Here is a 13051-nt window from a genome sequence, read left to right on the forward strand (position 1 = left end):
AATACAAAATTAGCCGGGCGTGGTGGCGCATGCCTGTAATCCCAGCTACTTGGAAGGCTGAGGCAGGAGAATTGCTTGAACCCGGGAGGCAGAGGTTGCTACGAGCCGAGAACGCGCCATTGCACACCAGCCTGGGCAACAAGAATGAAACTCTGTCTCAAAATAAATAAATAAATAAATAAAATAACCAACTTTAGGATGGGTGCAGTGGCTCAAGCCTGTAATCTCAGCACTTTGGGAGGCCGAGGCGGGCGGATCACCTGAAGTCAGGAGTTCAAGACAGCCTGGCCAACAAGGCGAAACCCTGTCTGTACTAAAAATACAAAAATTAGTTGGGCATGGTGGTGGGCGCCTGTAATCCCAGCTACTCGGGAGGCTGAGGCAGAAGAAGAACTGCTTCAACCCAGGTGATGGAGGTTGCAGTGAACTGAGATCGCGCCACTGCACTCCAGCCTGGGTGACAGAGTGAGACTCCATATCAAAAAAATGATAATAATAAAAATAAATAAATAAAAAATAAAATAACCAAGTTTAATGTATTTTTACTACAGTCAGTTTCTGAGTCCATTTGTACTGCTTTAACAGTACCTGAGACCTGGTAATTTACAAAGAACGGAAGTTGGCTGGGCACAGTGGATCATACCTATAATCTCAGCACTTTGGGAGGCTCAGGTGAGCGGATCACTTGAGTCCAGGAGTTCAAGACCAGTCTGGGCAACATAGGGAGACCCCATCTCTACAAAAAATAATAATAATAAGTAGCCAGGTGTGGTGGTGCACACCTGTAGTACCAGCTACATGGGAGGCTGAGGTGAGTGGATCCAGGTACAGCACTTAAACACTCCTGACAATGAGTGCTGACAAAGAAAAACTGAGCAAAAGTGGAATTCGAGAGAACTCTAAATTACACATTATTTATTGAACCACAACCCAGAAACAATGAGCATGCAACGACCCGTTATAGGATGGGTCTATGAAACTATTGCCAGACTCCATTATTCATGATCTTGAAAGACTGCCCAGGGCCTGATAAGGGGGTCTGTGGCAGAAGTGGGTGCAAGTCGGGAAAAAGGGAAGGAAGAAGCAGGGAACACTCCTCACCTCTTTGCATTTCTCCAACAGGCTCTCCAGCTGCTCAGGTGCCCTCTGCCCTGGCCCCTTGTTTCTTTCAGCCTCATACTGACGCTCATTGTTATCTTGGTGCAGACTCAGCTGGAGGGCAACTCTTACCAGGGAGGTCATCAGTTTCACAGCTTTGAGTAAGGAAAAAGAGATGAAGAAATCATTATTTAGATCAGAGGAGAGAGGATGAGTAGAAGGAAAAAAATAGAAGGAAAGAAGGGCAATGAAAATGAGAAGCCAGAGCAGGGTGACCCTAAAATCCTAAGACTCCCTCTCCTGGAGTGGACTGTTTCCCTCTAACTCTTGTGGTCTTCTTTTAACCATCAGCATAGCCCTAGTGGTGAGCTCTGACAAAAATATTAAGCCTGGAAATTGTTGCTGTCATCTACCCCTTCTCAAAACTCCACTAGTGAGAAACTGGATTGAAGTTTAGGATAAAAGAGGCATGGCTTTGAAGTGAAGAGCCAAGATGCAGGTAGGAAAGAAGACCCTGAATCAGAGAACAGAGGAAAGTCCTACAAACCCCCAGGAGAATGTCCAGAGTGAAAATGAATGCTCACCAGCCAGGGTGCTAGTGGGACGGAAGGCGCGGACCTGTGAGTCTGAGAGGCCAGTGAGCAGGGAGATGAGGCTGTCCACAGGGCAGCCAGCATGGAGGAGGCTGTACTGGCACCGACAGACCAATGTCCCCACAAACTCACAGAAGCTGCCCTGGAACTTCTTCCAGGATGGACCTGGAGCTGTCAGAGGATAGTCCCCCGAGTCCTACAAAAGGATGTATGAAAAGGATGGGAAAGTTATGACCAGGTCCATGAAGTCATAGGGGCTTGGATGTCAAAACCCAACAGTCTAGTAAAAATATCTCTGATATACTTCATTTCCTGGTAGTCTCCCCAGTTTGAGAGGCATGTTCAGATCTCTTTTACCCCCAAGAGACCAGCCTGGCCAACATGGTGAAACCCATCTCTACTAAAAATACAGAAAAAATTAGCTGGGCGTGGGGGTGCACTTCTGTAATCCCAGCTACTTGCAAGGCTGAGGCAGGAGAATCACTTGAACCCGGAAGGTGGAGGTTGCAGCGAGCCGAGATAGCGACACTACACTCTAGCCTGGGCGACAGAGTGAGACTCCGACTCAAAAAAAAAAAAAAAAAGTGCCAAACAGCGCAGGTTTGGTCTGATATGTTCAGAAAAAAAGCAAAACAGTCACCTCTCACCTTTTCTTTTCCCGCAATGATGCAGTTTAATACAACAATGGCTGTAGGTATGCTGCAGAAATATCATTCAAGTGAAACAGAAGGGCTTTCCTGGCCAGACACAGTGGTCACTCCTGTAATCCCAACACTTTGGTTGGCCAAGGTGAGAGGCTTTCTTGCGGCCAGGAATTCGAGGCTGCAGTGAGCTGTGATCCACCACTGAATTCCAGGCTGGGCATCAGAGTGAGGCCTGTCTCTAAAAAAACCCTTCACTCCCCCCAAAAAAGGGATTTGCAAATACCAGCCTTTCAGCATGAGGATCACATGGAGGAACGTTAAGATACAGATGCTGGGACCCAGCCCTATTGATTGTAATTCAAAAACTGAGGTGGGGCCTGATTTAACTCCATCATTGGAATCCATTCAGATTTGGAACTCCCTGGGCTGGACAGTGCAAGAGAGATCCTAAAGAAAGCAAAGTCACTATAGACTGAAATGAGCCGACAAGGTTTTCTGAGCGTGGTGAAATATGATCTGGGCCTCGCTTGGGAGGGCTGTGGCCAGGCATTGAGTCCTTGGCTCAGTGGGACCTTCTGAAACAGCCTCCAAGCCGCGCCCCGCTTCATTTGCTTTTGGATGACCCCCTCCAGCAGCTTTGGTGCTGATGGGAATAAGTCGACCTGCAGCGGAAGTTCAGCCCAAGTCTCAGCCCAGCAGCCTCCCCACACCTGGCCAGGGTCTGGTCATGCTGCCGTCTCTGCAATTCTCTGCGGAGTCGTGGTTGCTGCACCTTGAAGAGAACTTCCCCTTCTGGGACCCAGAAACCCAGTAAACCCTGAGGAAAAAAGTGAATGAAATTACTGAAGACAACTCTGTGGTGAGGAGATGGAAAAGAGACTCTTTGTTTTTATTTATTTGTTTGTTTGTTTATTTATTTATTTATTTTTTGAGACAGAGCTTCACTCTTGTCGCCCAGACTGGATTGTAATGGCTCAATCTCGGCTCACTGCAACCTCTGCCTCCCATGTTCAAGCGGTTCTTATGCCTCAGCCTCCAGAGTAGCTGGGACAATAGGCACACACCACCACGCCCAGCTAATTTTTGTATTTGTAGTGGAGATGGGGTTTCGCCATGTTGCCCAGGCTGGTCTCGAACTCCTGGCCTCAAGCAATCTGCCTGCCTTGGCCTCTCAAAGTGCTGGGACTACAGATGTGAGCCACCCTGCCCAGCCCTCACCATATGGATTTTCTAAAATAAATAAATAAAACAGATTAAAATTGTCTTATTTGCCAAAAGGTAAATTAACCTTTCTCCTCTCCTTTTTAAAGAGTATTTCCTTGATAAACCTTGTAACATAAATAACTTCTTTTGTACCTTTGATATGTATCTAAATCTTTTAAAAAGGTAAATGAACTTCTTGCCAACATTACAACCCAGGATTTTTTTTTTTTTTTTCCGAGACAGAATCTCACTCTGTCACCAAGGCTGGAGTGCAGTGGTACGACTCAGCTCACTGCAACCTCCACTTCCCGGGTTCAAGCAGTTCTCCTGTATCAACCTCCTGAGTAGCTGAGACTACAGGCGCCTGCCACCACGCCTGGCTAATTTTTGTATTTTTAGTAGAGACAGGGTTTCACCTTGTTGGTCTGACTGGTCTTGAACTCCTGACCTCGGGTGATCCACAGGCGGGAGCCACCATGCCTGGCCACAACCCAGGAATTTTTTTCTTAAGAGCCTGAGAGTCTTGTCTTTGAAACGTAAACCTCGAGGAAGATAGTGTCCCTATCTTCCTGTTGCCTAGGGAGTTTAGCCTAGGCACCTTGAGCTGTTACTACCTGCTTGTCAAGGAGATATGAGAAGTTTTATTTTTTCATTGGATACAGGTAATTAACTAGCATGGATGGCCACCTTGATTTCCAGGTGAATTTAGGATGAGTGTTTAAGAATGCATAGCAGACCAGGCGCGGTGGCTCACACCTGTAATCCCAGCACTCTGGGGGAGGCCGAGACAGGCAGATCACTTGAAGCCACACAGAAGTCGAAAGAAGGAGTTTGAGTCCAGCCTGGCCAATATGGCGAAACTCTGTCTCTACTAAAATACAAATATTAGCTGGGCATGATGGCACACGTCTGTAATTCCAGCTATTTGGGAGGCTTAGGCATGAGAATCACTTGAACCCAAGAGGTGGAGGTTACAGTGAGCCAAGATCACACCACTATATTCCAGCCTGGATGACAGAATGAGACCCTGTCTCAAAAAAAAAAAAAAAAAAGGCATAGCAAGTCCTTTTACATGAGGATGACTTACTGTTTATCTTGAGAGCGTGTATACAATGGATTGTATCTGCCAGGCTATATAAAAAGGAGGCTTTGGCTGGGTGCCATGGCTCACGCCTATAATCACAGCACTTTGGGAGGCCTAGGCGGATGATTTACAAGGTCAGGATTTTGAGACCATCCTAGCTAACATGACGAAACCCCGTCTCTACTAAAAATACAAAAAATTAGCCAGGCGTGGTGGCACGCACCTGTAGTCCCAGTTACTTGGGAGGCTGACGCAGGAAAATCGCTTAAACCAGGGAGGCAGAGGTTGCAGTGAGCCGAGATTGCACCACTGCACTCCAGCCTGGGCAACAGAGCGAGACTCTGTCTCAAAAAAAAAAAAAAAGGAGGCTTTATTTCTCTTTGCATCTCATTAATGGATCACCTGTGATGGGCATCACAGTCTGGTTTAATGCTTATTCAATAATAAAATTATTTTCTTTATTTTCTGAATTAGTGAAGAGACTATTCTAGGTTAACAGAAGAATTTATTTATTTATCTATTTTGAGATGGAATCTTGCTCTGTTGCCAGGATGGAGTGCAGTGGCACAATCTCGGCTCACTGCAATCCCTGCCTCCTGGGTTCAAGTGATTCCCCTGCCTCAGCCTCCCAAGTATCTGGGACTACAGGCGCACACCACCACACCCAGCTAATTTTTTGTGTTTTAGTAGAGACAGGGTTTTACCATGTTGGTCAGGATGGTCTTGATCTCCTGACCTCATGATCTGCCTACCTCGGCCTCCCAAAGTGCTAGGATTACAGGCGTGAGCCACTGCACCTGGCTTCAGAAGAGTTTATTTTTAGTCTTTTCCTTACCAGTTTTTATGAAACAACTGGGCAAGAACATTGTTAGATTTCACCAAAAAATTGTGATGAATCATTGTCTTTATGATCCATTTTTGAAAATTGACGTTTTAATTGTAAGCCAAAAATAAAATTCTAAGCCCCCACAACTGAGTGAATGGACTCCTCTGTTGGCCAACAGGATCCAAAATAAACATGAAAAACTAATTCAGGTCATGATGGGAAGGAGGGGGTTGGACATGCCTTGTCATAATTCTCCTCCCATCAGAGTTTAGGCACAGCTGACCAACATTAACATTAGAATAGAGATCATAAGACTGACAAAACAGGCTCTTTGTATCAGTAAGATGCTCAACTACAACCAGACTCTGATATAGCATCACATGACAGATAGCAGTCCCTGAAGGAAATCATAGTATTTTACCCCATAATATATTTTCTTTGACACACTTTAAAATAGTCCTGCAAAGCCATCTCTTTAGGGGAAATTTGCATTCTGTAGAGAATCTCTTTCCCTTACAGAAAAGACTCCAGGTCTTTTCTGGAGAGTCTGACACCTTTTAAGATCCAATAAGAGATACTTATCATCTATTCTCTCTGAAGCCTGTTCTGAGGCTTCACCTACATAACAAGAACCTTGGTTTCCACAATCCCCCTTATCTTAACTCAAGCTTTTCTTTTCTTTCCCTCCCTCTTTCTTTTCCTTCCTGCCTTGCTTCCTTCCTTCCTTCCTCCCTCTCTCTCTTTCTCTCCTTTCTTCTCTGTTGCCCAAGCTGGAGTGAAGGGCACCATCACGGCTCATGTAGCCTCAACTTCACAGGCTCAAGCGATCCTCCCATCTCGGCCTCCTGAGTAGCTGAGACTACAGGCATGCACCACCATGCCTGGATAATTTTTTTTTTTTTTTGGTAGAGGTGGAGGTCTCGCTGTGTTGCCCAGGCTGTCGTTGAACTCCTGGCCTCAAAGGATCCTCCCACCTCACCCTCCCACAATGCTGGGATTACAGGCATGAGCCACCGCAATGGCCCATTTCTTTATGTAGTCTTCCAACTGTTCAGCCAATGCTGAACTCTGAACCAACTGCCAATCTTTCAATCTGCTAGTGACCTGAAAGCCTTTCCTGGCTGACCCAACGTATACCTTCCATGCATTGATTTATGTCTTTGCCTGTAACTACTGTCTCCCTAAGATGCATAAAACCAAGCTGTAACCCAACCACTTTGGGCTCACGTTCTCAGGACCCCCTGAGACTGTGTCACCAGCCATGGTCACTCAAATAGGAGGCCCAGAATAAAACTCTTTACAGACTTTGACTCTTTTTGGCCAACATAACCTAACCCTAAACATAATCCTCCTCGGGAAAGTAAGATCACATATCTCTTTTCTTCGTTCGATTTGTGTGTGTATTTCCTGATTTCTCTACAGTTTTTAGGCATTCGCTGTGTGATCTAGAAAAGCCACGGAGTCTCCCTCCGTCGCCAGACTGGAGTGCAGTGGCGCGATCTCGGCTCACTGCAACCTCCGCCTCCTGGGTTCAAGCGATTCTCCTGCCTCAGCCTCCCGAGTAGCTGGGATTACAGGCACGCGCCACCATGCCAGGCTAATTTTTATATTTTTAGTAGAGACAGGGTTTCACCATGTTGGCCAGGATGGTCTCTATCTCTTGACCTCGCGATCCTCCCGCCTCGGCCTCCCAAAGTGCTGGGATTACAGGCGTGAGCCACCGCGCCCGGCTACAAATTCTTTTTTCTTTTTCTTCCTTGGAAAGCATCGCTGGGCATTTATCCTGTCCTAGTATCTGAGTGAAACTTCTCTTAGCATTTCAGCGCAGTGACCATGAGACACCCTTTCCTTTCCTTCTCCTTATGGGAAACTCGGTTCTAACACAGAGGACTGGGGCTCCAGGACCCAGTCACGCAGCCCTGGACTTGACTCTAAAAGGGAGTAAAGACAAACGTAAAGTTCAGTCCGGTGTTCAGGGCTGCCAAAGCTCATAGCCTGGAGTTTCTCAACCTCTAGGCGGGGTAGAGACATTTAAAACGGCCCCTAAACTTGGGGGGGGCGCATAGGCTCATGGGAAATAGAGTCCAGTACTTGTCCTGGGACTGGCAGTGGGCCCTGGGAGGCGGACTTCCGGTGCACTCCTGCGCATGTGCACCTCTCCCTGCGTGCGTGTTTGCGCATGCGCGCCGCCGCCGCACTGCCCTCGCTTCATTTGCGTTCTCAGGTCGCCGCTTGCTCTGGTTCCCAGGCTTTGGCCTCCGTTGGACGAGCATCGCGGAGCCTGCGGGGCTGGACGCTGACCGCCCGGGCCAGCACCTAGGCGGACGCGGAGCTGTGCAGGCCAGGGTTTGCGCAGGCCGGGTGGAGTCTCGAGCGGGTACCCCGGAGCGTGAGCCCCGGAGTCGGCAGCGCTGGGGCCAGAGGGGCCCGGCGGGAGTTGGCTGAGGTGGCGGCGGAGGCGAAGGGGCGGCGGGACCCGGGCCTGGCCCGTATGTGTCTTTGGCGGCCTGGACCAGGCCGTCGCTGTATGGTGAGCCCCAGGGAGGCGGATCTGGGCCCCCAGAAGGACACCCGCCTGGATTTGCCCTGTAGGCCCGGCCCGGGCCCCTCGGGAGCAGAACAGCCTTGGTGAGGTGGACAGGAGGGGACCTCGCGAGCAGACGCGCGCCAGCGACAGCAGCCCGCCCCGGCCTCTCGGGAGCCGTGGGGCAGAGGCTGCGGAGCCCCAGGAGGGTAGGTCTTGGATTTTCGGGCCCAGAGCGAGAAGGGCCTGGGTGAAGTCACCGTGTGTTGGGGACCTTAGAGTGTGGGGCAGGGGTAGGGTCCGGATCGCTTGCAGGAGAGACGTGTGTTTGGGTTTGAGGGCAGGGTCCGGCTGCACCGAACAGGCGCTGCATGGGAAGATCTGGGAGGACGAGGCTTACGGGGGCATGGAGGATGTCACCAGCCTCAGCTGCGGACGTCGTCTCCACTCCCCCCTAACCCCTAACAGCCCGCCCTTCTCCTTTCCGTGCTCCTGATTTCGACCGCCTCTAAACGTCCGTCAGCACCTCTGTTCTCTCATTTAAGTGTCTGCTGATTCCCCCCTTAGATCTGCCCTGGAGAATCGTAGTAATGCAGGAACAGTCTGCAGGGATTCTCTCCTGCTGCCTCAGTTGCTAGGGGAAGAGACTGGGCCTTAGCAGGTGGGTGACTTGACCAGGTCACCGGCTTTGTGGGTAGAATTACTCATAGTAGAACTCACGAGTCTTATCTCCCAGGCCAGTGTTCTTTCTCCCGTATCCTAGTTTTCTTAATAGAAGATTATTAGGTGCAGCAATAACCAAGTTCAGTTAGATAATTTAGAAACAAAACCATATTTTATACACATTAATTTCATTTCTGAGAGCTCACATACTCAATTCCTATGGCTTCTTTGATTTTAAGCAGTTTAAAGAGACAATAAGAAAATGCGGGCCGGATGCGGTGGCTCACACCTGTAATACCAGCACTTTTGCGGGCCTAGAGCAAGAGTATCCCTTGAGACCAGGAATTAGAGACTAGCCTAGGCAACATAGGGAGACCCTGACTCTACAAAAAATACAAAAGTAGCCAGGCATGCTGGGATGCACCTGTGGTCCCAACTACTCAGGAAGCTGAGGTGAGAGGATCCATGGAGCCCAGGAGGTCGAGGCTGCAGTGAGCCGTGAATGCACCACTGCACTCCAGCCTGGGTGGCATATTGAGACCCTGTCTCAGCAAACAAACCACAAAAAACATGGGCCGTATAATGGGAATTTTTTTTCTTTTTGCACGTTGTATTTGATGGCAGACCATGTTACCCATGAGAGTCTAACTCATCTAATTACTACCTGATTATCTTAGAGTTACGAAGTTACAAGTGCGTGCTTCCCCTATCACTTTTTTTTTTTTCTTTTTTTTTTTGAGACAGTGTCTCTCACCCAGTCTGGAGTACATCAGCGTGGTCTCGGCTCACTGCAACCTCCTCCTCCCAGGTTCAAATGATTCTTGTGCCTCAGCCTTCTGAGTAGCTGGGACTACAGGCATGTGACACTATGCCTGGCTAATTTTTTTGTTATTTTTAAGTAGAGACGGAGTTTCACCATGTTGGCCCGAGGCAGGTGGATCACTTGAGGCCAGAATTTGAGACCAGCCTGGCCAATGTGGTGAAACCCTGTATCACTCCTTTAGGCCCTTCTGAGTGTTTGCAGGCTGAGTGTTCACAGGGTGTTAACCTATTGAGCTTTCTTTTGTGGTTCTTAGGCAGATTTCTGCCTTTGCAGGCCAGAGCACTCATGACTTCAATGACCTGCTTCTCCCCCCTCTAGGTCTACCAGCCACAGTCTCTGCATGTTTCCAAGAGCAGCAGAAAAATGAACACATTGCAGGTGAGTTTTCCTGCTTGTGTATATGTTCCTCCACTTCATTTTATGATGCATTTTAAGAGGTTTGTAAGGATTCATACTTTTTTTTTCTTTTTTGTTTTTTGAGGTGGAGTCTTGCTCTATTGCCCAGGCTGCAGTGCAGTGGCATGATCTCGCTTCACTGCAGCCTCCACCTCCTGGGTTCAAGCGATTCTCCTGTCTCAGCCTCCCGAGTAGCTGGGATTACAGGCATGCGCCACCATGCCCAGCTAATTTTTTGTATTTTTAGAAGAGACAGGGTTTCACCATGTTGGCCAGGCTGGTCTCAAACTCCTGACCTCAGGTGATCCTCCTGCCTCAGCCTCCCAAAGTTCAGGGATTACAGGCATTAGCCACTGCGCCCAGCCAGGATTCATACTTTAAAATGGGAATGTGGAAATAGACATTATCCTGTAAAATATAGTTAGTGTGGCAGATCAGCACCAAAAATGATTTGTGAAGCTTGTATGTATGGGTAGTATATTTTAAGGCTGTTGAAACTGAGCTGCACCTAGGACTGATATTCTTGGCAATCATCACAAAAGGAAAATGCCATCTGTATTAGTCCATTTTCACACTGCTATAGAGAAATAACCAAGACTAGGTAATTTATAAAGAAAAGAGGTTTAATTGGCTCACACCTGCAGGCTCTATAATGGGAAGCATGGCTGGGGAGGCCTCAGGAAACTTACAGTCAGGTGGAAGGTGAAGGGAAAGCGGGTGCATCTTCCATCACCAGAGCAGGAGGAAGAGGGAGGGAGAGGCGCTACACACTTTTAAACAACCACATCTTGTGATAACTCACTCAGTATCAGCACCAAAAGGGAAATTGCCCCCATGATCCAATCACCTCCCACCAAGCCCCACCGCCAACATTGGGGATTACAATTGAATATGAGATTTGGGCGGCGACACAAACCGAAACCATATCAGCATCCATGACATCGTTTGCATTGATTATAAGGAGAAACCAATTTTTTTACTTGTGGATTTAAAAGATTTTCTAGGACTTGGAAAAATTTCTTCATTCAAGTTGATGTAATTGTGGATAGCTTTCCTAATAACAACCATTAAATTACTGTAACTTATGGCTTATTCTTGGTGCTTATGTAAGCAGAGGGCCTGCTGCCTAAGGAGAACTTGGTGCATATGATTTTTCCAGGGACGGAAATATCGTGATCCAGTAGACAGAATTCTGTTTTTACTGTTGAGTCCTAGATCATGGGGGGAATGAATGACGTGATCATCCTTCAGATATTTGTTCATCTTTTTGTTCGGGTTGCACAGCAAACAATACAGTTACTCTCTTGTGAAGATTTCCTCATTTCTGTTTCTCATTTCAGTTCTCAGTGTTGTCGTTTTGTCCTTTTCACTTTGCTGAGTCAGTCAGTAAAGATGACCAGTGATTTAATTGCAGTCAAATCCAGCAGGCATTTCCTAACCCCTTCCTCACAGGACCCTTTGTCTGCCTTTGACATCCGTTACTTCCAAACTGATATTTTCTCCATGGAGTCTCTCTTTTCTTGGCTTTTAAAAAGATTCATCTGTAAGTATTTCTGTTTGTCTTTGAATGGTGAAGTCTGTTTTGTTTTGTTTCTTTTTTTCTTTTTTTGAGATAGGGTCTTGCTCTGTCATCCAGGCTGGAGTGTAGACGTGATCAAAACTCACTGCAGCCTCAGTCTCCTGGGCTCACGCGATCCTCCTGCCTCAGCCTCCCGCGTAGCTGGGACTACAGGTGCACGCTGCCACACCTGGCTAATTTTTTTTGTATTTTAGTGGAGACTGGCTTTCACCGTGTCATGCAGGCTGGTCTCGAACTCCTGAGCTCAGACAATCTGCCCGCCTTGGCCTCCCAAAGTGCTAGGATTACAGGCGTGAGCCACTGCTCCCGGCCTAGAGATGTATTCTCACTGTATTGCTCAGGCTGGTCTCAAACTCCTGGCCTCAAGCGATCCTTTCACTTTGACCTCCCAAAGTGCTAGGATTACAGGTGTATGCCACCACACTTGGCCAATAAGGAATCTTTTAAAAAGGGGCTAGGAATAACCCATAATACTCGCTTTCTTAATACATGTGGCAGTTGGGTTAAATCTTTTAATAGTTCCCATAGTATGTCTCTTGTGTGCTCATTGTTTTGAAGAAACTGGGTTGGTTATCCTCAGTTTGGATTGTGTTACCCTTGTTTCACCTTTAGCACATTTAAAAAAAATATCTCGTATGCCTTGCAAAATTGGTAGTTTGATCTGGAAGTCTAATCAGGTTTATGTTCAGTTCTTTTCACACAACTATAGCATACGTGGCATTTGTCTACTTCTGGAGGCATGTGTTACCTTCTTTTTGTGAAATTAAGAACTATTGACTGTTGATTATTGCTCTGATTTACTATTGCTGTGATTTGCCTTCATTAGGGGAGGCAAAATGGTAATCTGCTAATTCTACCATTTCTTCTTTATTTACTAGCCAAAATACCTTTCTTTTCTTTTCTTTTTTTGGAGACAGAGTCTCACTCCGTCGCCCAGGCTGGCACATTTATGGCTCACTGCAGCCTCAAACTCTTGTACTCAAGTGATCCTCCCACTTCAGCCTCCCAAGTAGCTGGGAGTATAGTCATGTACCACAGTGCCCAGCTGATTTTTTAATTTTTAGTAGAGACAGGTTTCGCTGTGTTGCCCAGGCTGGTCTTGAACTCCTGGGCTCAAGTGATCCTCTTCTTTGACCTCCCAGTGTTGGGATTATAGGCGTGAGCCACCACGGCTGGCCTAGAATACTTTTCTAAAGATAAATTTCTGTTCTCTATTTGGTTATGTAATTCATGCAGGAAAGACAGTTTCTAAAATACTGAGTAGGCTTTTAAGCAGGAAGGTTTTTTTGTTTTGTTACCATTATGAGCTCATGGGTTTAAACAGATAGTAAATATTTCAGTACATAGAAGTTGTGATTCTTTTTGAAAATTAAGTGGTTCCATCTTTGGCCAGACGGAATCCCTTTAAATTGGTTTCTGAGTCCTTTTGAAATATATTTGATATATTTGATAGCAATATATACATATATATTTGATAGCATTATTTTCTATTCAGCATTTTATTTTGAAATCATTTCAAATTTTCAGAAAAATTGCAAGGATTTTACAAAGAAATCCCAGATACTTCCTTTTGTTCAGATACTTCATTCTTAACATTTTCCCACATTAATAATTTATA

The 13051-nt window shown here is 46.8% G+C and overlaps 1 protein-coding gene across 1 annotated transcript; it reads right to left on the reverse strand.

Moving 5' to 3' along the window:
- Positions 1-978: 978 nt before the first annotated feature.
- LOC129040878 (putative STAG3-like protein 4) lies at positions 979-6711 on the reverse strand. Its single transcript, XM_054495757.2, has 3 exons — positions 6676-6711; positions 1683-1887; positions 979-1253 (listed from the first exon to the last, which is right to left on the reverse strand). Exons 1-3 carry the CDS (start codon positions 6709-6711, stop codon positions 1000-1002), a joined length of 495 nt encoding a protein of 164 aa, XP_054351732.2. The 3' UTR covers positions 979-999.
- Positions 6712-13051: the final 6340 nt, after the last annotated feature.

This window comes from Pongo pygmaeus, chromosome 6 (genome assembly GCF_028885625.2).
Source record: "Pongo pygmaeus isolate AG05252 chromosome 6, NHGRI_mPonPyg2-v2.0_pri, whole genome shotgun sequence".
NCBI classification, from domain to species: Eukaryota; Metazoa; Chordata; class Mammalia; order Primates; family Hominidae; genus Pongo; species Pongo pygmaeus.